This window comes from Rhipicephalus microplus, chromosome 2, assembly GCF_043290135.1.
Source record: "Rhipicephalus microplus isolate Deutch F79 chromosome 2, USDA_Rmic, whole genome shotgun sequence".
In the NCBI taxonomy this organism is placed as follows: domain Eukaryota; kingdom Metazoa; phylum Arthropoda; class Arachnida; order Ixodida; family Ixodidae; genus Rhipicephalus; species Rhipicephalus microplus.
The window spans coordinates 223,537,958-223,565,800 of record NC_134701.1 but is presented as its reverse complement, the minus strand read 5'-3'; the positions used below and the strand labels follow the sequence as shown (position 1 = coordinate 223,565,800).

Sequence of the window (27,843 nt, the reverse complement as noted above, 5' to 3'; positions counted from 1 at the left end):
TGCAGCTTCTCTTTCTTTCAAAACAGAGTAAGGCAGCCAGAACAATTTCTCGATAACCAATGCTTTTTATCTTTTATGTCCCTATGTTAATATTCCATTGCATCTTTACTGTCTTGACCATGGTTAACTTTCAGTGGAACGAGAAAGCCATGCACCACAATAAAAAAATATGGTGTGATGACTTTACTTCTTAAGCTCCCACGGGAGCTGACCAAATTATCTGGACACCTCCGTCAACAGCGTCAATGTTACCGCACATCAGCACATGTACTGAAGCCAGTGACAAGCTTGGAAGACACTTGAGTTTCAGTTTTAAACAATACAATGCAACAGCGAAATCAGACATTGTTAAAACATCGCCTTCTCAATAGCTAGACTAGCTTTGCTTCTCGATGAACACACAAACCATGCCTCAAGGAAAGGAACGTCTGTGCACCTGTAAATTAGCCCTTTCAAACTATCCTAGAATTCCTACCGCAAGTGCAGTTGCCAAGTGTCCACTACAACTATATTGTTCCTTTTGCTAGTTGGCATGGTACCCATTATGCATCCATACACCTGCAAGCTTTTTCATTGGTAGGTCCACAAACTAACCAATCATTGAGCAATTCCCGTTTTGATGCCCGGAGTGATTCTACGTTTCTGCAACACAATATTACACATAATAATGATTTTCTATGCACTTTCAGATCACAGGTTCAGATCCTGCCGGTGGCAAGTTATCTTTTTGTCCCCTTTTCTTTCTTCACATTTACATTCCAATTACAGTGGAACCTCGCTGTTACATTCCTCACTGCTGTATTTTATCAGCAATTTCATTGTCCTTCATCAGTCTCGGCATAGCTTTCATAGAACCCCATGTATTGCGAAACCCACTGTTACGTTGCAACTGTGAGAACGTTCCTTCATAATGCGTCGCAACCTAGTCCGCCGACCCCATCTGGGCACTGCCATTTTGATTTGACGTTTGACAGTCTTGGCCTGGCTTGGCTACGGAACAGGCTGCAAGAAGCCGTAGGCGAGTTGGACAGCCTGCCCCTAGATGACAATTTGTGAAAAGTGCTATCACCATCATCACTGTGCTTACAATGGTTGTTTCACTACACAATGCTGGAAGTGCGCGACAGTCCCACCACCACACGCCGCACATTGTGACTCGTCTTCAGTCACTGTTGTGTGCGCTATGCCTGTTAATGTTGAACTCGTCAACGCAATCTTTGTCAAGCCCTAATGGCATCGCGTAAGAGAGAAGTGCTTTCCTTTGAGGAAAAGCTGGGCGTACTTAAAACAATTGACAAGCAGCCAGCGCAAAGAAGGGTCGACATTGCCAGAAAACATGAACTGCCACCGTGAACGCCCAACAGCATCGTCTCGAAGCATGCCAAGATTGAAGGGAATGCCACTCTCTTCGACCCGAAAGCCAAGCAAGCTCGTGGCTCCTACCACGGGAACCTTGACGCGGCTCTTCTCACCTGGTTCAAGCAAACTCGCGCTGCCAGTATCAACTTCAACGGCAGCATTATACGGGAGAAGGCGATGGAAATAGCCAACAGACTTGGGTGTCGCTGGTTTTGTGGCATCAAACGACTGGATCGACTGTTTCCGCAAGAGGCACAGCATTGCTTGTAAAACGGTAAGCGGAGAAGCAGCAAGTGTGAACGTGGAGACAGCCCATGATTGGAAGTCTGCATTATCTGCTTTAATTGAGGGTTGCAACGTTTGAAGGTTACAACATTTGAAGGTTACAACATTTACAAAGTTGACGAAACAGGCCTCTTCGTTTGTGTGCAGCCATCAAAATCGTTAAGCCTCACGGACGAAGCGTCCCACAGAGGCAAATGCAGCAAAAACTGGCTGACGGTGCTCCTTTGCTGCAATATGGGCGGCTCGGACGAACTTAGGCTGCGAGTGATCGACAAGTTAAAAAACCCACGATGCTTGAAGAACATTTGCCTGCTGCCATGCCACTACAAAAGTAAGTCATACTGCAATGACATGCGCTTTGTTTGTTTGAAGAGTTTCTTCAATAGTTCAATAATAAGATGGGTCCACAGTGCAGGAGGGTTCTTTTTCTGGACAATTGTGCAGCCCACCCAAAAAATTTGCTTTTTTTTTTACAAAACATCAGATTTTTTTGTTTTTTTTTTTTTCACCAAATACGACAAGCCACTTGCAGCCATTGAATGCCGAGGTCATAAAAAGTGTAAAGTATTCATACAGAAAAAGCATCGTCAAGTGCTGTCACACGCGTATTGCTCGTGGACAGCAGCCTACAACGATTCCCGTACTCGACGCCATACATTACGTCGCATCAGCCCAGAGTGCAGTGAGTGCGTCAACTGTAGAGCACTGCTTTGCGAGGTGTGGGTTCTGCATGGACAGCGAAGAGGAGCCTGCCATCGAAGCTCAACAATCCGAAGCAGCCTCTTGTGAACAAGAGCTCAATGAGGCAATGAATGCACTTGGTGCCACGGATACGGCGTTTAACGACTAGGTACGTTGCTCTGAATGCTGCCATTGTGACATCAGAGCGCCAGACAATCACAGAGATAGTTGCAAACTGGATCGGAACAGAGGACGGGGACATCAATGACAACGATGAGCATGAGCCACACGATTCTGAAAAGTTGGCAGTGGAGCCTGCCGATCCCAACTTTAGAGAAGCCGTCGCGGCCCTGGACAACCTTTGCAGGTTCGTCGCACACCAAAGCGATGCTGAAAGCAATGCGGCCTTCCAAATTATTGAGAAATGCGTGCTTACCAGCGAGTGCAAGAAGCGGCAGTCAACTATCTTCGAATATATTAAGTCTTAGGCTCACCTTGTCGAAATAAATTGTTCCTAGTCAAAACGCCTGTGCTCCCATTCATTTTCCCAGCTTTCCTCACTCTTGCGTTTTCTCAGCTGTTACGTTATTTCTACCCGGCGCACTGATAAACGTACGAATGAGGTTCCACTGTACAATAACTACAATGAGATCTTGGCATCATTGTCAAATAGTTTTCATTAATATTGTGTCTAACAAAAAAAATGCGACCATAAATTTACACTTCTTTTCTACAGAACATTCATATAGTGCTTTTTTTTTTTTTCAGAGCTATTTTGAGCAAAAGCATTGCACTGTGATGGAACACCTGCTTGCCGAGCGAAACTCCTACGCTGAATGTCCACTGGAACCTAAATTTTATAATTATTCGTTCATCTGCACCTTTCTCAAATTTTTGCTCACAGACAGTGCCAAATTTTCCCTCAGAACCAATGACGACGATACTGAGATTATTGCGAAACGAGTTCTTTAATGTTACTGCTTTCAAACGACACCTGACAGTGCCGCTGAGCCACACAAAACATCTATCAGGAGCCATTTGTATCGGGGTGAAACTATGAAAGAAATGTGCGTAGGAGTGCTCACCTGGCTGCAAAGAATGCCACCCACGGAAACCTCAAGTCATGGGTGTCAACAAACACATTTTGGACGTAAACATTTGGTGAACAGCTATGCTGTAAGAAAGGAAAGAAAAAAAATTGTGTTATAGCGGAAACCGACGTCCAGCCACTGCAAAACAAAACTGAACTTTCTAAAGTAACTTGTGCCATCTGTCTAACCCTTGCACATGTTAATTTTCTAGACATATCAGAACATTCTGCATTGAATTTTCTATACGAAATATGTTTAAAAGAATCCTGACTTGATCTAGAAAAGATTCTTGGCTAAAGCCAATTAATAAGAACATCACAATGAGGTGATTTGGCACAACTTGTGCCACAAATGTGACATCATCGAGTGAATCTATGATCATTTACAGCAATTATGATTTGCAGTTCAAGGGGGCAGACTGGTGTTCGGGACCAAAAAGTGACAAAAAAATCATTTTTTATAATTGACATATTTGGTTACTGCAAGTATTTTGCTATCTGTCTGTAAATTTTTACACACCAGGAAGTGGTAATTTTTTTGTAATGTCATTCATTCTAACTGTCCAGATTCTTGGTGCTGTTAACATGCAGAACCTGCAAAAAAATGGGGAACTGATTCCGAGGCCTCTTTATAATTCGCCGACACCTGTATTAGAAGCTCTGCTACGAATTTATGAGCACCTTTATGAGGATCGCAAAACAAGCGCACCATGATTGTTGCTTTTTGAAGAAGCTGTGTGTTTTCAGTTTTTTCTATTTTTCTCAAAAAAGTAAATTTACGACTGTTCAATTTCGAGGCCTTGATATCTCTCCAGCTAGGGTAGGTACAACAGTAATTCTTTTTGCAATGGCAACCTGTATATGTGTAGAGTGCAAGTATGGGAGCAGAATTTAGAGAACAAGCCTTTTTAATTAATTACTCATCAAAATTGTAATACAATTCCATTTGCTTTTGAAAATAGATAGTTCATTTTACTATAAAATAACCAAGAAAGGCCCCGAAACAAAAACTCTTGTATTATTTCAATCTATAGTCATTAGTCTATGTTGGGATATCTTAAATATCACATTTAATTAAGCACTTTTTTCTCCATGGCGGCCTTAAACAATGGGTGGTGAACTTAAGTTATCTCAGTAACAAGATGAGTTACAGGAAAACTAATTAAAATTTGAAATCAGCAGAAAAACGGCATAATCCTGTGCAGTATAAACATGTCTAAGACCAGTCTGCCCCCTTAAAATTGCGCGATTCTAAGTGCTTCGATATATGACTTCAAGAAAAAGGCAAGGGGTTCTACATTTTGCAATGCAGAATCACTAGTGGACTTTAGCACCAAAAAGCACGAAAATGCGGTCTAATATCTTTTTCTACGCCTATACATGCAACCACAACAAGCAGACCTTTGGAACTACAGTCAATGATGTGTGCGAATTTTAATACGTGGAGCCCATTGGGAGTCAAGCAATTGATCTGCTTGAATCAATCTGCACAAGCACTACAAAATGTCAACATAGAGCTGACAGCAGGAGCGGCAGCATGCCCATTTCGTTTTCATGTAGTCCACTGTCGGCACATGCTCAGTGAAGAATATGATTGCCAATGTGTACAATTCTTTCTACTCACGTTCAGGTAGCGGCCGATATTGCCACAATTCTTTGCATCCATGATGTAGCAGAACTCTTCGTTGAAGAAGCTGCGTGTCGGTGGAAACTTGGAGACTTGAGATTCGCCACCTTTGCTAGGGCCATCCAGAGGTCCAGTGGTCGGCTTGGATGTACTGCTTTTGTTAGCTATTGATAAGACAAAAGTGATAGTGAAACAAAGGCGACTAAAAATACAAATAAAGCAATGCACTCCTTGAGAAATACCCAGCACTTCTGTCTCACACTCTCTTAGCTTTACTGGATACTGGCTCCAGAGTCGACAGTAACATCATGAAGCGTCACGACTGTGCAAAAATTCAACAATCAATCTAGCCATCAGTTGGTTAGCCTGTCCAATATTTAAAAATACTGCAGGTAATTTGGCTCTAACAGGAGTGACACATATTTCCACTACTGTACAAACTTATGTGTAACAACAACAAACTCAATGAAGGCAAACATAGTGCAAATTGACATTGACAGTCCTTCAATATACGATTTTAAAAAAGCCAAATGTTTATGGCAGCATTAAAAACTGCAAAGCACAAGCTGCAAGCGTAAAACACACTGCTCTTTTCATCAATGCAGCATCACTAGAGGGCTTGAGCACCATAAATGTGCCATTTAATACTAGCTTGTTTCTCACTAGGCTTGTGCGAATAGTGAATTTTTGGTTCGAAGCGAATTCGAAGCAAATAGTGATTTTGATCGAATAATTGGAGTGGTATGTATGAGCTATCAAAAAAAAGGAAATATTTATCACGACTCAACTAACCAGCACAATATTTATTTTGAATTGAAATAGGGGCTCTATGCAAATGCCTTTTTTTTTTTTTCATTCAGAGGTAGTTTTGGTAGGATGCAAGTGATAACCTGTAAGATACTTCATGCTTTAAGATTTATTATACTTGGATCATATAAGCTGTCTTAACAAGCTTAATGAAATGAATTGATTTGAGGGTAACATGTTCCTTTAAAGGGCCCTGCAACACTTTTTTAAGAAGCCATGGAGCCAGTAAACACGCTTGTTGCCTCACAAGATTACTGCCGCAAAGTTTCTAAAATCAGTCCAATATTAGCGAAGTTTCAAAAATTTGTCGCACACTACAACTGCATTCTCTCTTCTCGTCCCGACGAAATAGCTGGAAGCTAAGCAGGGAGGAATGGCACGGCCAAAGAAAATACTGCACATGCACCTCATGATCTTGAGCACCTCTTTTTTTTTTGAATATTCAACTATTCAACTTGTAGTGACACGTATCCCGAAGGAGTACGGCCACTAGCGTGGGTCCGGTCTTAGCGAGCCGCAGGGCACGCGTTAACCATCGCCGTGGCGAGAACACGATACTGCTCAAAGTAGCAACACTTTACTGTCTGTAGCAACACCAAACGCAGTACAGCCCGTTGCAAAGGCGGAGCGGGAAAGCAAATGGGCTTACCCACGCCTGCAGGCATAAAAGTACTACACAGGGTGCCACGAGCAGGTTTCCGTGGTAAAGGCGATCCACGGAGACACCGGGACCAAGGCCCGGTTGCTCGAGCGAGGGCAAAGGCCCTCGCGTTGGTTTCTGAGGGAGACGGGTCGGCGTAGCTAGGCCACGCACTAGGACACCATACCACGCTTCGGCCTAGCGTTCCAAAGGAGGGAGGGGGGCAACATAAGGTAAGCGTTCGCCGCGGGCGCAAGGCACTGTTGGCGAAGCCCGAACGAGCCCCACAGGGAGCTGACGGACAGAAAAGAAAAGCGTGCTTACCCCCATGTCGTCCCCGGAGAGGCCTCTCTCTACTCCCGACGCGCACGCGCAAAGCCTCTCTGGAGACTGCGCGCGGCGTCACAGTCAACATCCACTACCGGGTGAGGGGGTTCAAGGTCGCTCCGCTCTCCCACCGGGGCAGACAGCGGAGGAGGGGAGACATGTCGGGACATGAGAACGGAGAAAGAGGTGGCAAAGCCCGCGCAAAGGCAGCGAGCCGGCTTCAATTCCCACAAACTCAACTACTCGTTCGAGTATTCGAAGCATTTGAATATTCACACAAGCCTATTTTTCACCAGTAGGTGGTGCGACCTATGGTGTGCCCATGGTGTGTCTGGATTAGGCCTAGTAGGTTTAACAGGAGTAATGCAAGTCATCACCCACATAGTTCATGATCACAAGCAAGTTGGTCATAGAAGAAAAAAGAAGCAATGATGCAGATAGACTTTATGCAAATTCAATACCGCATTTTACTGCGGCGAATACGTATAACAGGAGGGACGTACTTTCGGTCTCAAGGAAAAAGGACAAAGTATATATGTTACGATTAAAAGACAAAGTGATGAAACTGCAAACAGCAATCGAAACCTCGCTGCCTGCAGAGCTTTATCTTGCAACCATTAGAAAATGCAATAACTACGAGCTTGCCCGATCATTCATCATTACTGCTCATCTTCGTCAATGTCGAAAAAACATATCGTTGTCAGTGCCATTCAGGCTGTTTTCAGGTGCGCAGTCATATTGTGCACGTGCCAACGTCTCCTTCCCATAGCGCGAGCAATCGCAGCTATGATGGGTTCAGGCGAATAAGGCAACAGGCTGGGTCAACAAATACTTCATTGCTACACTGGCAATAATGCATAAACCTGACGTAGAGGGATAGTCCGCTATACTCCATTGGTTGCTCATGGGTCCTGGGCATGTTCGTTGGCAGTTGCTGGCACAAGAGAGCCCTCAGGACCCGTGATGATAGTTTATCGCCACGTGGCCAGTTCATTCTTGATGCCAGACCACAATAACCCCGGGTTAAGGGCGTTCATGCTCTCCCACACACCACTGCTGATGGCAAAGCCTCCCAATCGCTCCTTTTCTATCGTGTGACCTCACCGAGTAATGCTCTCTTCACGCGACCCGAGTGCGCGCAAAGCAGCGATTTCGGGCACCATTCTCGACATATCCACTTTGTGGACTACTCTTTTCGGCCTCCACAGATCACCTATAAATCAGCGAGCAGCGTGCCGCTTTTTTTCGCAACATCATTTTAAAGGGCCAGTCAACAATCCAGAGGTGCAAATATTTAACGAAGAGAAATATGCGTATATTTGTTACGTGAAAATGCTGCTGCAAGAATTTTGCTTATACGTGCTATAATAAGGAAGTTACAGGAGCTAGAGCATCCATTGCAGCTGGTTACAAATTTTCGTACAGCTACACAACCCTTATCCGCCATAGGGAGGGGAAGGCATAGCTCTATGATACCTTTATAATAACTTGAATGCTTTTCGTAAAGCATGGCAACAATTGCACAGACCACTAACAGACACTTCTTTAAATATCATGGCACTTTGGTCCCAGCACAGTATATAAGGCAACAGAGACCTAATTCGAGTAATTAAAGAGTTAAACTTTCTGAGCACTTTTGGGCCCACACCATCAAAAAAAAAGGAGTAAGTATTTTATAAGTGTTACTACTGATTGTCATTTTTCAGCCGCGAGAGGATTTTTAAAGCTTCTTCACAATCAGGGAGGTGAGCGCTTGTGGTTTTGATTACAACGTTGACATCGCTCACAGGTGCTCCATGGGAACGAAAAATTTCGACGGATTCCGATGAATCTGTGTGGGAATTCCTCGATGGTGGCGACAGCACAGACACGGACAAGTTTCGCTTTTTTCTTGGGCCGTTTCATCACTGCCGAGCATTGATGCAAACATATCCAGCATAATTTTATTTCATTGAGACATTTTTCTTTGCTTTCATATTTTTTATTAAAGGGGCCCTGAAACACTTTTTCAAGTAACCATAGAATGAATTTACTGAAAAAGCTTATTGCCACATGAATTAAATGGCACAAAAATTTCAAGAATACGTCCAGTGCTAGTGGAGTTACAAAGGTTTGCGGAATGGTGCACTTGCACTCTCAGTGCTGGAAGCTAACCTGGAAGGGATGGCAGGGCCACCGAAAAACGACATGCATGCTTCACAACCTAGAGCACTTTTTTTTTTCGAATGCGCGGCTTTTTCAGTGTGATTGCACGTGCGCGCATGGACAAGTAGCGGCCTCCCGCGGCGATCTCGGCCAATGGCTGATAGATGGGCCGTTGACGTGTGATTTTTGGGCATATAACGTGATTTGTCGAGAGAAGAGGAAGGAATTTGTAGCCGAGTTTGATAATTTATTGTGAATTCCAGGACGTGTTTTATTGTGAATTCCAGGCCACGTGCTGTGCTATAATATTTGGCTCGCGTGTTGTCGGGAGCCTCTACTACCGATCGGCAGCGTTTTCTGACCATGTTCAAAAAGTGTTGCTTTTTGGAATTAATACTTTTGAAAACACAAATTCTTTCTCTATCATTTGATACACTACACTTCAACCTCAATCAATTTCTGTGGCAAGAAAACAGTATTTCCCCCCGGACTGCCCGGAAACAACAGATTTTTTCACAGTCACAAAAGTATTAAGCGATAAATACAGTCGAGTCCTCTTATAACGAACCTGGGCCTGATGCAGCATCCGTTCGTTGCATCCCGAGGTTCGTAGTAAATGAAACACACTTTTAAAAAAGTTGAGAGTGAAAACACAAACGTCTTTTGCCAAAAAAAGTCAGTGCTGCACGTGTTTCAAAGGGCAGAAGTGATAAGGACGGTCTCTAGTTTATTTCAAACAGCAGCGTGCTTGTTCGTCGAGGCCTGTGGCATAAGCTGCATGAGGGACTGGCTCCAAAGTTTCGTCGTTCTCGCAGTTTGATTCCTCCTAATCGCTCTTGCCACGTACTTCATTCACAATGCCCTAATCCGTGCACGGTTAGTTGGTGTCGGCATCATCATCGACCGTAATGAAACTATCGCAACAGATGTTCGGCCCGCTCTCCCATGTCGGAATCAACGGCGCGCTGCCACAAATCGCCGCCGGAGACATCCTGTTCAGAAGCTTCAGGCTCGGCATCGGGCCTGACGTCGACGAAGTCGGCCTCGCGAAAACAGTTTCACGTGCATGTAGCTGTCACCGCCGCCCACGAAATATTTACCATCTCCACAACCAAATACAGGGATGCCCGAAGCGGCAAGTTGGCAGCCAGGTGGTCAACAGCTATAAGCAAGCCCTTCGCAACGTGGCACCTAACGCGCGAATTATGCCAAAGCCAAGCGATCACACTTTTGAGGTTTTGTTAAGCAGCAGGAAAAAGCGTGCAAGTCCTCCCGTCCGCCATCGTGATTATACACGCACACCAAGAGCAAGCAAGACGCGCACACGCAACACACTTGCCAGGAAGGAAGGAAAATAGGAAGAAAAGAACGGCATGGAGGTTAACCAGCCTATAGGCAGCCGGTTTGCTACCTTATGCATGGGAGGGGGATGGGGGAGATGAAACAGAGAGAAGAGAGGGAAGAGAGGAAAACACAGCACATTCGGCAGAACACGCGCGCACACTCAATCATAGTCCAGTCTTGTCTTTCGCGGTGGGTGACATTGCTGTTACAGCCACTTGTTCAAGTCTGTGTCGCGTAGGAATTCCAACAGAGCTTTTGTCGCCTTCTTTTGCAATGTCTTCTCTCGGGCACTTGATAGAATAGTTTCCACAGACATTTGGCTGTTGTCGATGCGCACAAAAACGGATGCCAGTGACTGTCTCTGGATGTCATACAACGGACACTCTAACAGGATGTGGTGTAGCGTCTTTTCGCAATGACAGGCATCGCAGAGAGTGTTGTCGACCATTCCTATGACCAAGGAATAAGATTTTGTAAATGCCACTCCTAGCCATAAGCGATGAAGAAGAGTGGCTTTTCTTCGGTCGAGCCCAGTGGGCATGCAGAGAGTCATCAAAGAGGGCAGGTGGTCTTGACGATTCGTCTCGTTGCTTGGTCGGCACCATAGTGAAAACATGATTTCACGCGCAAGTTGTCGAAGATTACTGGCAGCATCAATCCGCGAAAGTGGTATGGCTTCTTCTCGTGTTCCTTCAAGAGCCGCCCGCGCGGCAGTATCGGCATGTTCGTTCCCTATGACGCCGCAGTGACTTGGCAGCCACTGAAACGTCACATGATGCCTTTTCTCATGTGAAGTGCGGAGAAGGCATCGAATTTTGAAAACAAGCTGTTCGTACGGCCCACAACGCAGTGCTGAGAATACAGATTGTAGGGCAGCCCTTGAGTGACTAAAAATCGACCATTCTTGCAATGATTCCCTATTGACCACACAAAGTGCAGCGCGCAAAGCAGCTAGTTCCGCTGGAGTAGATGCCATGAAGTGGTCAATCCTAAAGCTGATGGTAACAACTCCTGCTGGGAGAACTACTGCACCTGATGAACACTGGCGATTCGTGGAGCCATCGGTATATATATGTATACTGTCTGAATATTTCTCCTGCAAAATAAGAGACGGTTGTTTTAGCCCGGGCGATGAAAGCTCAGATTTCCTCCGGATCTCTGGTACACTAATATGCACTGTGAGTCGAATAAGACACCAAGGCGGTATCGATGGCAGAACCCGCGGAACAGCTCTGGGCCTGTTTTTAGTCAGAAAACGAAACTAACTCGAACCAGCGTGGCTGGCGTCGCGGAGCGGTGGAGACGGGCGAAGGGGTTGTGATCAAGAGAGGAGAGCGGATTTGCGAGATAAGAAGGGCAAGAAATTACGATAGAGTGAAGAGAGGGGAGGTCACGGCGGGAGGGCAATCTTGAAAACCAAAACACGCGGGAAGGAGGTAGGTCGGGTAGCTTGCTTGAAAGGTCTACGAAACGCGCAACTCACGCGTAGAAAAACTTGAAAGAGTGCCTCCGCGTGCAGAAGTCAAAGCATAGCCGCCTGTATCAGCGCCCACGACGGTGTTCAAGGAATCGGCGGTCGCGGCCAAAAAATTGTTTTCTTGCGCCGGCAGGTTTGCGAGGCCTCACGGACTTCTATATTTCGCGATTCGTTTTGCGCAAATTAACAGCCGTTTTCACCCTTCTGCACGCGTGTGGAGTGCATGCTGAGCCGAGTGCGAAGTGAGCGAGAACAGGTCCTAAACACAAAACTAATTGAGAATTATCAGAGTCGGTGGGGTAGCATGCGCGCGTGCACTAGACACAGAAGATCGAATACAGTCAGTGGCCGACGATGTTGGCAAATGGTCTGGTCACTTTAGGCCGGCGACGCCAACGTTAGTACCAGCAATCAAAAACAAAGAAGATGGCTGACCGGTCTTTGAAAGATCAGTGGCAGCGAGTACACATGGGCCTCGTCTGGCAATGCAGTGTGCTCAGAGTAGCGAGGGGAAAAGAACACAGAGGGGTGCAGAACAAAAAGCTGTTGGGGAGAGTGACAACTAGAGGGACGCGGAGGCAGGGTCGGTGTTTAACACTAAGAATGTATGTGCACCTCGTCAATGCCTGATCAATGGTTGAAAGTGGTTTCTAGGGAAGTCGGTTGAGCACCGACCTCGTTCGCTGTAACTGATCGGTAGTGCTCGGAGACGTTCGTTGTAAGTGCGATTTTGTGCCATCAAACCAATGTATATTTTCACGGTCACGCAGATATTGTTCGTTTTAAGCGAAAGTTTGTTTTACGTGGGGCCGTTATATGTGGGCTCGAGTGTAATAAAAAAATGTCAAAATGTGGAGACGTCACTTTCTGCTGCGTACCATAAATACCACAACCGGCTACGGCAGCTGCATTTTCAATGGAGGCAAAAATGCTGTAGGCCCGCGTGCTCATATTTGAGTGCACTTTAAAGAACCCTAGGTAATCGAAATTTCCGGAGCCCTCCACTACGGCCTCTGTCATAATAATATTGTGGTCTTGGGATGTTAAACCCCACATATATATCAACAATAAATACTACAAGATACATTAATGTTACTATGACAGCATTTGTGTTTCCGAACAGATCAGCACACAAGACCATTGCAATGATGTGGAAATGGCATGCAAAAGCTGTACTGCACATAGATTGCTTATGCAAAGATCATTCTACCAAGATTCATAGCATAGGTGCAACTGTATGTTATCTCATACAGATGGTCTGCTTTTCTTAGCCTTGCATTTTAAACAGCCTAGTAGTACTCGCCAACAATGAGGACAACACAGAACTCTTCTAGGCTATTAGTACCATACAACAAAATTGTCACACGTGACAAGTCATAAACTTATGGCATTGAAATGCAAAAAACAGAAGGTTATCTAAGGGTACACAAACCAGCATGTCCAGTAAGTGTTCTAAATTTACTGCAATTAAAATTTACCTGTTTGCTTTTTCGTCTTCTTTGTTATCTTTACATTTTCAGACTTGGTGCTCGACTGACTATCTTCACCTGGAGAAAAAAAATAGCGGTGTTGCGAGTGAGCCAGTATTTAGCGCACCTTAACTTTCACGAAGCATCAATATAATGAACACAAACATATTACAAGGTAAATTAGGAGTAGGTAAAAAATGCCTACCGTTTGTTTCTCTAGATATCTGTGTAGACATTTATAAAAAAAAGCATGGTATAACAAAGGCACCCTTATGTGTCAGCAATAACTCATGTTTTAATGAAGTGGTTCGACTGTAATCGCACTCACTGGCGCGAAGAAAGGACCCAAAAGCCGAGCCTGAGACAATATGCTTTTACAGGGAAAGCTGTTATAAAATCACAACTCGGGTCACGCGCAGTTGTCCGCCGCTGCCACTGGTGTCTATAACCGCATCCCGTGAAATTAGAAAAAAAAAAAACCTAGCACCAAAGACACATTGGGGCTCGAAACACGGGTCGGCTGGGTGCCAGCCCAGTATTCTACCACTGAGCTACACTGGTGCTTGCAACTTGTTGGCAAACTTGCCTTAGGCAGGCTTGATGTCGGGAAAGCAATCACTTAATGTAATGACAACTTATTGATTGATGGCTTTCCAATTATTGTGTTGCGTCGGATCTAGTCGATGTGCTGCGGTCAAGAGCCACTTTGAGGTCATTACTGCTGTGCAGGCAAAGCTAAGCACAGTCAAGCCTTGTTACAATAGTCTCCTTCTTCCGTGGAAAAACCCAATTACATCCAACCTCCCTGTCCCAACTTTCCCCCTTATATATACCCCATTTTATATCCCATTATATCCAATTTTCACCATAAGTGTATACTTATTGCACGCAGTACTAGCCATAAGTTAATCAAGATGTTGGTTATAGATTTGACAGTACGTGATTGCGTCTGATTCCCAGTTCTTTGTAGGTGCAGCCACAAGCTTCACTGCATAATCCCTTCCTATTTGTCATAAGCTTTCCTTAAAGGGGCCCTGCAACACTTCTTGAACATGGTCAGAAAACGGTGCCGATCGGTAGTAGAGGCTCCCGACAACACGCGAGCCAAATATTATAGCACAGCACACCACCAGGTATTCACAATAAGTTATCAAAGTCAGCTAAAAATAGCTTTCTCTTCTCTTGACAAATCATGTTATAAGCGCAAAAATCACACGTCAACGACCCATCTATCAGCCATTGGCTGATCTGAACACGAAGCGCTCGCTTGTTACACAGATCGCCGCGAAAGGCCACTATTTGTCCGCGCGCGCGATCAGACTGAAAAAGCCGCGCATTCAAAGTACAAAAAAAAATGCTCAAGGTCATGAAGCGCGCGTGACGTTTTTCTGTGGCCCTGCCACCCCTCCCTGCTTAGCTTCCAGGGCTTTCGTCGGGACGAGAGAAGAAAGAATGCGATTGCAGCAAGCGGCAAACCTTTGTAACTCCATTCGCACTGGACATATTTTTAAAGTTGAAATCATGAGACAATAAGCTCTTCCAGTGAATTCATTCCATTGTTACTTGAAAACGTTTTTCAGGGCCCCTTTAAGAACTTCCCTCAAAGCACCCAGACACTTTCAAATTTAAGTACCAACCTGCACAAAGGCATACTGATTCCCCATAACATGCATCGAACCGTCCACCAGTCGGCACTTCACGCAAATAGCAGATGCACTTAACGGATGGTAAGCCACACATACCTGCTGTGTCGGGCGGCTTGATGTCTTTGGTGCTTTTCGTGTGCCACGGCTCGTCGTCTACGGACTTGTCAGACTTTACGGGAGAGCTCTCCTTTGAACTTGGTTTGCTTTCTGCGTGATCATCCTCCTTGATGCTGACACCGTTCACTTTCTGTGCTTCGTCGTTGCTTGTGCTGTCTTCATCGTCGTTTGCCTTGCTGTCAGAGGAGTCCTCGGTCGGCGGCACCCTCTGCTTTCGAACTCTTGAACTTCTTTCTCTGCAGAGGACACAAATAGAAGACAAGCATGTAACAATATGTAACAATTTGTGCAAATGTGGATTGTCATGTAGCACCACAAGGACACTAATTTCACAAGGCTTAACAATTATGTGAGCCCTATCACATTAAATATGCTAAGTCCAATATGCGACCGTGCCGTTCGCACCCTGTCAAAGCGGTATGTTCAGCAGCACTTGCAGCAGAACTCATTCGTCAAAGAATGTTCAGCAAAAGGATCAAAATGTGGGCCAGTTGGTAATTCATTTTCTTCGTTCAGCGAACTGGGAGCGCAGAGAAAACACAAAGGACGAAGCGAGGAACCACACAACACGAGCTCGTGTTGTGTGGTTCCTCGCTTCGTCCTTTGTGTTTTCTCTGCGCTCCCAGTTCGCTGAACGAAGAGAATGTTCAGCAAACTCGCATTGTTCCATTCTAGTGCGTATCCTCAGTGGCGGAGACTTGAAAAAACAGGAACACTAAAAGCTGTTTCAGTAATATTTTTAAAACATCAATCTTCTTATTAGGAATGTTGTTAAGTGTTCAAATCTATTCACTGAAAAATATGCTCCATTGATTGATTGATTAAAACTTTATTTTTGTCCTGAGAAGACGCAGGGGAGCCCCGCGCCACCCGGCTAATCCCACGTTGGGACCGTCAAGCCGAGCTTGGCGGCCCGTTCGCGGGCACTCTGGACGGCCAGGGTTTGATCCTTAAGTTCGGGGCTGCGTAAGAGCGCAGCCCACCTGTCCTCGCTGAGGGCGGGGCCGATGGCTTCACATTCCCATTATCATTTTTGCTGTCAAGCAGTGGTGAGCCATCGGCCATGCTGTATAGTAGCCACATGGTTTATGCACGAGGAGTTGCTGTCACTTGCAGTATATCTTGTCATAGTGAATGATGTCATTACTGTTCAGCTAACATTGCGTAATATAGCCTGTACATGTTTATCATGTACTTACTGATTCAAACATCACCGTTACCATGAATTCCAACAGTCTTCTTTCTCGTGCAGCAGTGCGTCACCCAAGGCCAAGTGACACTTGGCGTGATAAATCAAAATCACACTAAGTTCTTCTGTCCAGCAGTAGTATATCAGTACTATATAATTATTGATTGACCAATTATTCATTTCTTCCCAGAAGTCTCAATTCGAGGTTTGTCGCAGACTTTAACAAAGCCACTTTCCTAAGTAAATTAACAGGCAGTCTAGCAATAATGCCGATAATGCTAATAATGCCAATTCAGTGCAATAGCACCGCTTGCACATGCCAGTACTAAACAAACCAGACAACTCGGGAGTCATACTAAAAGGTACAGGGCTACAGCACTTACCTCGGAGTATCAGGGCAACCAGAGTCGTAGTCTGTATCGGATAAGCCTTCACGGGCCTCCTCTTCACTAAAAAATCGGGAAACAAAGCTATAAGTAATGTACAAAACCATATACATCCAGCAAGCACATTAAGAAGCTACGCTAAGCTATCTTTGAAATTAAAAAAACAGACAGCTAATAAAGTACACTGCAATGACTTATGCTACTTTCACCAATTGATTTCTTCACAGCACCTTTAGTGTCACCCAATAAACTTGACTTGAAAGAACTCCACCTGAATAATTTCACATTGATTTAGCCACTAAAATGGGCAGAAAGTGCTGTCGTTTGTTTTAAAATAGTGCCGGCACTTTTGTGAAACCAAAATATTGATTTGCACTAGTGAGTTCAAGTCCACAGGACAACCCAAACCCAAAACATCCAGCATCTATCCCCTCAAATTAAACAGTGACATGGTTAAAATTATATAAACATTTTATTGTTGCCACTTCAAGTTCATCACTCAGACTTGCAAGCAGTATCATATTCATACCTGCCAATTCAAAGGAATATGAATATGGGAGACTTCCGAAACAAGGGGGAGGAAGAGAACAGTTCCAAATAATCCCGTAAGTGTAAACATCGCTATTGCAATCTTATTATCCGCAAGTGTGCTCGGCCATTTCTTCTTTACCCTAATGTGCTTTATCAGTTCAAGTAAAGGTCGTTTAACGACTTAGAGTGGCCAAACAAACAACACAGAAGAGTTTGCCTAACTACATAGGTTTACGTAAACTCCTTCTAAATTGGCTTACATAATGCTATATACAATGAGTTCACAAGAAACCTGGATTGAATTGGATTCGCTTTTTGTCAGTGTGGCCACACCACACCGATAAACTTCGATTCCCAGAAGATTTTCCTGCCAACCATACAAACGTAAGAAATGGCCGAAATACGGAAGTCTCCTGGAAAATCCGGGAGACTTGCCAGGTACGTATATTTCACAAGTTGCTTATCTGCATGCAATGAAACAATACCACTAATAATACCACAATACCAATAATAATATGAACTTAGCAGTAGTCCACTCACTCTACGTTTATGAATAAACAAATGTCTTTGCAAATTCTCATCTTCAAGCCAGAGCAGAAGACGCTGCAAACGATTGCATGTGATGCGACAAACAGCAGTCTCTCAAGAAACAAAGAGCAGCCGCAAGCAAGTGGGAATCCCAAATACAAAGAGAAACACATTTACAGTTCCACAATCTTCAGACTCGACACCTGCAGCAATTAAGGGCACTGTTTAGTTACAGGCAAAGCTCAGGAAATTCAGCTCAAAGTGTCAATGAAATAGGTCATGAAGGAGAAAATTATGTGCACGAAGAGTGCCTCAAACTTACTCAACGCTCTCGTCACTGTTGTCCTCCGAAGCAGGAACGACATCGCTCTCGTAACCCTCCTTCTGCTTTTCCACAACTTCAATGTGGTCTAACTCAGCCAGGTACTCGTCCCCATATTGGTTGCCGTCCTGCACAAGGTATCCAAATGTACAGTAAAACCTCATTATTTCGAACTGTGATTTCAAAATCTCACTTATTTGAAGTATTTTCACAGTCTGGTATTTTGCAATGTAAGTTTGAGCAGATAATTTAAAGCGGCAATCAGCAGCAGTCAGGTTAATTCGAAAACTTTAAGTGCAGTGTACTAATACCCAAACCCGATTTCCCCGCAAAACCGTGGAAATGACAGCCCTTAAAAGCCACTACACAATGTACTGTAGCAATACTACTGAGTGGCATCTGAAGCACTCCAGCGTCAATACTTCCAGCACAAAAATAAAATTGTAAATAAAAGTGGTCTCGTGATGAATTGAAACGTGAGCCTGCAAAAAACAAGACATGCTTCACTGCAACAAAGCGGCAGAGCGAGGGCAGCATGTCGCATGCTTTTTGCAACGCCATTGCATCATAATTTACCCATTCTTTGTGGAAATATAAAGTAATTACTAAAAGACAATCTGGAGGAATTTACGATGTATGCGAACCTCAGAGTGCCGGTCACTCCAGCAATTTGCAAACTTGCACTGCTTAAGGAGCTCTTGCCTGAAATATCTACTTCAAAAACTCTGTTCGAAAGCTTCAATGATCATGTTTTCCTGCCAAAACATCGCGAAGTTCGTCTCACTGTCAATGATTAAATTCTCTATTTTACTAGAAAAAATGGGCGAATGGTCGCATCGTGACGTGCTGACGCCACGAATAACAGGCGACATGCTGCCCGCGTGTGGCTACTGTTTTGCTGTGAAGATGTCTTATTTTTTGCAGGCGTGTATTTCAATTAATCACGAGACAGGTTTTTTTTTTTTTTAATTCGATAGCAGCAGCGAGGCCTGGCGTTCCCCCTTGTTAGCACCAAAATTGTGACCTGGTATTGCTATGAAACATAACCCTTGGAGCCGTACAATAGCTGCCACAGCAAACGACCAGTCCTGATTAAATTGAATATAATATCAAGTGCCTTTCATCCCGCTTTTGCCTGTTTCATTATTTCGAAAACCTGCTTAATTTAAAGATTTCTCATGGTCCCGGTCACTTCGAATTAACGAGGTTTTACTTAGTTGCGATTGTCATGCATAACCTAGCATGAGGTCCACTTATTCTACTGTATCAATGAGTGCATGTAGCTGAATGAGTCAAAGTGGTCCTGAATCATTTTTTCAAGTAATCATCAAATACGTCAGTGTTGAAGTTAATTGCCTCATGAATTGGCCGCCACGAAAATTTCAAATCCATCAATCACAAGTGGGAGCTACATGGATTTGATGCATTCTTTAATAAGTGCTTTCTCTTTTCTTTCATCTCGTTGAGCATGCATGCTAGAAGCTACACTGGGAGTGAGTGATGGCACACAAACAAGAATCAGCCAGCGACATGAATTCTGATTGCTCCCTCCCATTTCGATTCTGGTGTGCATCGGAGTTGTTAATGCATAATTTTAGCCCACTTTAGGGAACAGTGCCCAGCAAGTGGCGACACCCTGTAGCAAGAAGTCCACGTGATCTAAAACAGAGTTCTTGATGTACGTCTGCTATTCTCCAACCGCAGCTATCTGCTGTATCACAACCTATAGCTTGTGCACTGCTCACTGAAAAAGATTTAAGGACGGGTCTCTCTGCAGAGAGCATGCCCAAAACAGCGGCAATTTTGCACTCTGCCAGCGAATGCTCCGTACTAGGCACGACTGCAAGACTTGACTGATCTGTTCACAGCAAAGTCCGCTTTTTTCGCAAGTGTTCTTTCACCAAGCCCGAGGGTTGCTTCAGGGCCCCTTGAAAAGGCAAGTCTTGTAGGGCTACTACAAATATACGACATGATGCTCGCCGCAACTTGCATTTCTGTAGTACAATATGCATAATCAAGGGCTCCTCCTCCAGGCTCCATCGCGAATTTCGTCTAGGAAGTTTAGATGCCACCCAAGGAGATGTTTCATCCAAATCATGTTTCCAATATATTCCTTATCAAAATCAAAGAAATTGCATCGTCTCATAATTATGCCTTCAGGCGGCAAGCTTGTACTGCCAGAACACTCATCTCTCCATTCGCATCATCCGGCGTTATCAACCGGCATACATTCCACGCATTCTTCCAAGTGCTGGAACTGAGGCAGCTCTTTATGTCAAGTAAAGTGACACACCCTGCCTCGTTTATTTATTTTCTTTCCTGTTGTTCTTGGTTTGCAGCACAGCTACAACGGCAGCATTGCATGCCATTTATAGGATAAAAAAAAAAAACATTGCGTGTCAGCAATCTTCTGCAAGGCTTGCCGCACACTTCAGATGTGGATGCGGCTTTATCTCACCTACAAAAGAAAAATTTTCAGGCTATCCGTATGAATTTACAACATTTCTACACTGTGCAGCAGTTCCATACTTTGCAGATGTTCTCATGTACAATCTACATGCGTCCTTTTTTGCGATTTTCAAATTAGGCGAGGGAGCTTTTTTAAAAAATCCACACATTGATGAAGTCAAAAAGCAGTAATAGCACGGAATTTTTTTTCTCCTTTGCATTTCGCAGCAGTTCATTTCAGTTTATATGCTTGAACAGGAAAACCTGAGAAGCACTTGATGATTTCCCGACAAAAAAAATGTTTAGAAGCAACATACGCTTGCCTAAAAGGTTCAATGAAAGATAATGACTAGAAGATAATGACTTTGATACTCTTGTACCTAAAAAACACAAAGTCATTATCTTCTAGAAAAAATTTGCGCACATCACAAGATAATGCAATGCCAGAACATTTTGTAATACTCGGATGCTGAATTTTAACAGTGTCCCTCGCCCGTTATATGTAATGAATATGTGCAGCTTTCCCAAATCACCAATGGAATAAACTGATTTTCTAAACATTTTTTTCTTCAAAATACATCTTTGTATTTTTAGATCCAGAAATAAAAAATAATACATGGTAACTTCCCAAACAAAATAATACAAACACCTATTTCTTTAGCAAAGCCCACTTTTTCCAACTAACATTGTTTCTTACGTGAAACCCCTCCATTGCTACCACATCATGCATTGTCACTGCATCATCACCAACATCGTTCGCACGACCACTCCCACTGCCGGACATTGGCCTCTCGCGAGTTTCACCAATCAACCCAGTCCCGCACTTGCTGTAGCCATGCTAGCCCCGGAAGCTTCATAACCTCATCTGCCCACCAAGTTTCTTGGCTCACCCTTGCATGCTTGAGTTCTCTCGCGTCCCACTAAACCCAGCCTGTTGTTCTTAACGACCAGGAATTGCATTGCCCTCGCAAGGCATGCCCTGCCACCGCAAAACAATCCAATGAAGTACTACGCACCTCATTAGCAGCTTGCTCATTTAGCAGCTGGCCGGAGTAGACACAGATGAAGCTTCCCTGGGGCAAGTCATCGAGGCAACGGATGCCCCAGCCCCGCTTCTCAGTCTTGAATATCTGCAGGCGGGCACGCAGACCATTCTGCACTACACGGTTGTAACAGCGGCGCGAGCATCGGCACTGCGAGTTGCACTCATAGATGCCCGTGATGAGAGGCTCCTGCAGCCGGCGGTAGTGGTAGCCCGCGTTCGGGTTCTTGCCAGTGGTCAGTGCCTCCGTCGCTGCAATGGTCAGCTGCTGGCAGCTGCACTTCTCCCGGTCCTGCAATCAGAGTGCATTGCGTGGTAGATAGAAGTTTTTATAGATACACCAATGCAGCTCTTCTAGATAAGGCCTCTGCCTGCACCACAGAATTATCTTATACACAACCCTGTACTTTCGCTTAAGGATGCCATTTCCTGCATTTCTGACAAATCACAGCTGAACAACTTAACAAGGGGCATGCATCTGGGAGTAGTCTTTGCCCCTTACATAAGGGATCATAAGCAGAGTACAACACACTATATTTCTGATTAATCCCTATTTCAATGTTGGGCACAGTAGTCTTTCTTATAATCAGTTACCAGATGCTCTCCTCTGGCTCTCTTCATTCAGTGCGCAAACCATCTTAGTCCTTCTGATAAAAAGTGGATATAGACAGTTTTGCTTGTTAAAACAACCATTGGTTCAATACGACATTCACTGAGCCTAAACACGGTGCCAAAGCAAGGGCAGTCTTGAAGGACAGCGGATAGAATAGATGGTCTACTGTCTGATGAAATTAAACATGACCGAAATTAGAGGGAGGATGTGTGCCCCCTGTGTTGAAGAGCTATTGGCCAAGTATTTTTTCATGCACAGTCAACGAGGACACATCGCTCACCTGGCAGTCGTCTTCACAATCGCAGCCGCAAAGGAAATCGGGGTCTAAGTTCAGTTGCACACCTTTCCCTGGATAACGTGCAGACGAATAGTCTACAAATGTAGGGTACCCCCCATCAAGGCTATTTACACAAGATACAGGCAACTAGAAGAGATGGAGAAAAAAACGATTCAATTACTCTGTGTGTCGCTTTTTCAGTTCACAAATATATCCAAAAAACAACCAAGTCTCATGAATTAAAGGGGCCCTGCAACACTTTCCTAAGTAGCCATCGAATGTATTCTCTAAAAGAGCTTGTTGCCTGACAAATTCACCACCGTGAAAACTTTTACCATCCATCCAGTACGAGCGGAGTTACAAAGAATTGTCGCAGCTGCAATTGCACTCTCTTATCTCGTCCCGACGTAAGCACTGGAAACAAAGCTGGAAGGGATGGCCCAGAGAAAGAAAATACGCCATGCACCTCGTGACCTTGAACACTTTTTTTCTTTTTTTTCTTCTAATACGTGGTTTTCCAGTGCAATTGCGCACCCACTCATGAACAAGTCGCGGCCTCGTACGGCGTCCCCAGTAACGACTGAGCTGGTTATGCTCCCTTAGCCAATGGCTGATACAATGGTTGTGACAAATGATTTTCGATCTTGTAGTGTCCTTTGCGTCATTTGCTGAGAGAAGAAAATTTTTAGCCGACAATGAGAACTTATTGCAAATTTCAGGACCCAAGCTGCGCTATAATATTTGGCTCATGTGCTCTCGTGAGCGTAGACTACCGATCGGCATCGTTTTCTGACAATGCTCAAAAAGTGTTGCAGGGCCCCTTCAAATCTCATCCACAGTGAATGCATTCAAAAGACCACCAGAGCAACACCTAAGCTCTCACAAAATGCTGCTTTGTGCAATGTAGCATTGTCATTGTACCTGTTGCATAGCTTTTGTGGCATGGCCTTCTCAGTACTTTCAATACTTTCAATAAGAATTGGAAACTATTATCTTCATCACTGCTTTCCGAGATGCTTAATTGAGTGAAGACATAAGAATATTCAGGAGTTGTGTGCTTCACTTCCATTCAAAACAGTAATGAAACTGGCAGTGTTGCAAGATACACTGAAACTATTTAGTCTTCAAATATTAAAACACATAAAAGCAAAGAGAACAAGCCTGTTTTCGGCAGTAGAGAGACAGTTCATTGCTGTTCTTAATAGTAATAGGAAAATAATGAGGTTATCTGTTCGCAGTTACAAACTGGAAAAAATTACTTTGTCTATTCTAGCTGCAAGAGGTCTACTTTCGAAAGCTCTAGAAAACTAACTGTAATGCCGTTACATTTTTAGTTCCAGTTTATAATTAAATTACAGTTTGTTGCTACACTGCACATGACTACTGCACTATGCTTTGCCTGTTACAGTTCACCTGTTACCGTGCGTGACAAACGTACCTGCTCCTTGCCATAGGTGATGTCTTCAAGATAGCTCCGCACCACCTCAGGCACAAACTGACAGAAAACATTGACTAGGCTGTCGAAACAGAACAGGTCTACAGTCAGGTGCGACTTGCAGAGCTCCAGGTAGTGAACAATTTCGTCGATATTCCTCAACCGCCTCCCACAGGGGGCAACGTAGAACACTCTCCGCTTGCTTCTCTTGCTCTGCTTTACAATTTGCCTGTGGTGGACAAAATCACCATGTATTAAATGCCATGCCACAAGGAAAGCAGCATCTAACGGCACTCGCAGATATGTGTGACAATTCTGTTCTAGTAGTAGCCCAATACCCAATAAGTACGAGATACGCTTTGTTAAAAAAATATGAATAAAAAAAACAGGCTGCCATGATATATTCATGCAAACATGGCTAGTGAAGAGTGCTAATATACCAGGACACGCACCTTTCCCAGCCAAGCAAGCATGGAATTGAGAGGGGGTTTTTCCCCAAATGGACGTCGGGATCATCATCCTTCACGCACCATGATGCACAGCTGTGTGCCTTGTACGAAATGCGCCTACACACAGCACCTTCCTTGATATCTGGCCGATTCACCTCCCGAGTGCCAGCCTGGGACAAGAGGACACCGAGTTCATTCCTTTCGTTGTCATCCTTGTCACTGATCTTGCGGTCCTGGGTGGTCGACTTGCGCGCAACATTACGCATTGCTGCTTTCTTCGAAGAGTCTTCACCGCTGTCATCGTCGCCCCTGTTCTCGGCAGGCTCATCCTCCAGGGTGCGCGTGTACTGGACGAATGGTCGGTGCTGCTTGTTCGCAACAGGCACCAGGTTGTGACGGCGCACGCGGCCACCTGTAGCAGCCGTGTTCTGCGGAGGCTGGCTGAGTGCCATATATAGAGGCGAAAACCTCGTCGAGCCGCGGTAGATCCACTCGGTGCGGTTGTCAGCCTCAAACGACATCTTAACCAGACTGGAATCCACAGTGAGCACCCGCGCCATCCACCAGTTGCCATTCCACTCGGTCTTGACGGTCTGGCCTTTGCGAAGCCGGAGCATCGGTCTCTCGGGGTACTTCTCAAGATATTTACTCACAAAGTCACGCACATCACGGTACATGTCCTCCCACACATTCGGAGAGGAACCACACATCAAGAACACTTTGTCAACATCCACATATTGCGCATAGCCATCGTCGAAAAACACAAGGTATCTGTACTTGTTCAAGGGCTTTGGTGGCTCGGCAATGAGTCCTGCGTACAACGAGTGCCGGGGAGGCACCGATTCATCAGAGTAAGTGGCCACCACTCGAGTGCCGACCGGCAGAATGACCGTCGATCGCTCGGCGTATGCCAACTCTCGCTTGTGGTACCACTTGAGAGCACGAGCGTTTATGTTAGTCCTGCGTGTCTCGTATTTCACCCGATACGTCGGTTCGGAGCCAGCATCCTTAGTGTCCTGGATCTGGATGATCCGTGCCTTGTAAAATACTCCCAGTGGAAAGTTGCGAGTGGCCAGGACCTTTGACGAAATCTCCAATTCCCTGAAAGTTAGCAAATGAAGAGACCCCATTAGCAGGTCTTCAGCTCCCGCTTTCCACAGAAAAATCTTCACAGCTTTGCTCTCCCTAAAGGAGGCACACATTCACTTGTGAGCTGCAAGCATCCATATTAAGATCCCAGCAGGCTCACTGCCATCCTTGCTATGAAGCAGAAATGTCTAGTACCTAAGCTGTCTTAACGTTGGGTATCAACCCATAAAGACACAGTTCGAGAGACTATTCTCATTGTATTGTTATCATAAGCAGCTTCGCATATTAAAAAGCTTTTAAAAGGTTTACCATATTAGAAGGTTTATGTTTACGAGAACAAAACATGAAATTACTTAAGGAATGCCCCTTCGCCAAGCGTCGGTCATAGTCTGCAAGGCCACATAACCGTTATACAGTCTCTATTCAGAAATGTCCCCCTTGCTTATGTTGACCTGTGTAAGCGAAGGTCAGATGGGGATAAGCAAGCAAAGTTTACACACCCCAATGACAACATGCACTCTATGACAGCAGGTAATGCACTATAAAACAACTGAACAGAAATTGGTAACAATATAGGAGGGTACAATGCACTCTAACCCGAACAAGTCCCGTAAGAATTCTATCTGCACTAATGAAACACAAAGGACATACTTGCGAACAATAGGACCCTCCGGAGGAAGGTTGCTGGGCGCTGGAGTCAACTTCCCAATGGGACCAACAGGAATGATTTCGTCAAAACTAGGGGATGCCTTGTTTGTGGTGCCCGCATTCTTTGGACAAATCAAAAATAAAACAATGGTACATCAGGTAATACTCAATAGCAAATGCTTTCAACATAAACAAATAAATTCAGAGACCCTGCCCACTGCGATATTCCGTTCACACATGCCTTCCCTCGACAGCCCTGCTCCATCAATACTATGAAAAATACTGACACTCCACTGTTAAGTGCTATGTACACATCCCTTACCGCATTAGTTGTTAAGGGTGAAGCTGGCATTCGGGCAATGGTGGTGTGTGGCTTCTTGAAGCTGCGGTCAGCTAGGAAGTAAAGAAGAGGTCATTTCAAACACAGCGAATGAATACGAAAGAGATTCTTCAGAACAAAAAAAAAGGATATAGAAAGTTTTTCAGGCAGCCTTAAAGCAAGCAATTCGATATTAAACTAAAATCAGTATGACACGCACTGAAAATCGGACTGTGGTTTGCGTGCCCTTAGACGTTTCACAAGAAGCCAAAAATATGAAACCACACCACGAAACCTAACAGGGCTAACTGACTAGTTACAGCATTACTAATGGCCTGCTTGATAACACAAAGAAGACAGATGGCCAACATGTCCATAACCTTGGATGCAGATCAACTAAGCCAACTTTAAAGCTCACATCAGTGCATTCCTCATAAGTTGATTGATTGATTGATATGCGAGGTTTAACGTCCCAAAACCACCATATGATTATGAGAGATGCTGTAGTAAAGGGCTCTGGATATTTCGACCACCTGGGTTTCTTTAACATACCCAAATCTGAGCACACAGGCCTAACACATTTCTGCCTCCATTGGAAATGCAGCCACCGCAGCCGGGATTCGATCTCCCAACCTGAGGGTCAGCAGCCGAGTACCTTAGCCACTAGACCACTGCGGCGAGGCACATTCTTCTAGGTTATCAACGTTATAGAGCCACATTAAACCAAAAGAGCTAAACGTGACGTACTACAGCAAACAATGCATTAATATGCAATTAAACTTTGGGAGAGCACAAGCTTGTATTATAGTGACCAGCACATATTTGCAAAAACGATGATCGAACACAATAGACAGAAGAGGTATAGGTGTCATTAAAAAGATGCCTCTTCACGCCCTAATGTGTAAAACATAAGTTATAAATTAATTGCCATTTATAACCTTGCTTACATATTGCACACTGTACTTTCAAAGGATAAATGTATATTGTGCAACATTAATGCTTACCATTGACGAATACGTCAAAAAAGTGAAGTTCGGGAGGTGACAACAAGGCAATTTCATCACGACTGCAAACAAAAAGCAAAAAAAGATTTTTCTTTAATGAGAGAAAGATGAGAACACCAAGATCTTAAAATTTTTATAAAACTTGAGTACTTAGATGAAGAATCGAGGCACTTTTCAGAGCTTAAATTTAGTGCAACAGTGATGTTCCTAAATGCAATAAAAAGTACTTCTTACTACATAACTTGATATTAATGTAATCTCCCCAAAATTCTATGTTTAATAATGCCCCGATGAGCCATCATAATCGACTAGTATATTCAACAATCCTCAAGGCTCTTGGTCAACAAAACGCCCAATCACTGGCTGCTAAAACAGAACATTCACGTCAGTAGCTCCTTTAATGCACCCACATGTATCGACACTGCTGTAACAAAATAAGACGGTCATGCTTAAGGCCACGTACCTCTTTTTCTCTTTCAACTTCTGCAGATCGCGCTCCATTTTGTCGAAGGCAATGTCAATGTGAATAAATTCACCTAAATGAGAGGA

The 27,843-nt window shown here is 44.4% G+C and overlaps 1 protein-coding gene across 6 annotated transcripts in view; it reads right to left on the bottom strand.

Moving 5' to 3' along the window:
• egg (SET domain bifurcated histone lysine methyltransferase eggless) overlaps positions 1 to 27,843 on the bottom strand; it is a 139,215-nt gene that overhangs the window by 2,991 nt on the left and 108,381 nt on the right. For 5 of the 6 annotated variants that reach the window (XM_075876336.1, XM_075876348.1, XM_075876350.1 and 2 more), the window contains exons 3-16: positions 27,758 to 27,830; positions 27,295 to 27,356; positions 26,294 to 26,364; positions 25,975 to 26,093; positions 24,238 to 25,335; positions 23,789 to 24,014; positions 22,354 to 22,497; positions 21,435 to 21,752; positions 17,971 to 18,098; positions 16,587 to 16,652; positions 14,994 to 15,250; positions 13,261 to 13,329; positions 5,040 to 5,206; positions 3,411 to 3,499 (exon numbers count right to left, since the gene is read on the bottom strand). In XM_075876336.1, the coding sequence (XP_075732451.1) occupies positions 3,411 to 3,499; positions 5,040 to 5,206; positions 13,261 to 13,329; positions 14,994 to 15,250; positions 16,587 to 16,652; positions 17,971 to 18,098; positions 21,435 to 21,752; positions 22,354 to 22,497; positions 23,789 to 24,014; positions 24,238 to 25,335; positions 25,975 to 26,093; positions 26,294 to 26,364; positions 27,295 to 27,356; positions 27,758 to 27,830 (2,887 nt within the window). The remainder of the gene's footprint in view (positions 1 to 3,410; positions 3,500 to 5,039; positions 5,207 to 13,260; positions 13,330 to 14,993; positions 15,251 to 16,586; positions 16,653 to 17,970; positions 18,099 to 21,434; positions 21,753 to 22,353; positions 22,498 to 23,788; positions 24,015 to 24,237; positions 25,336 to 25,974; positions 26,094 to 26,293; positions 26,365 to 27,294; positions 27,357 to 27,757; positions 27,831 to 27,843) is intronic. The other variant, XM_075876338.1, reaches the window with a different exon arrangement.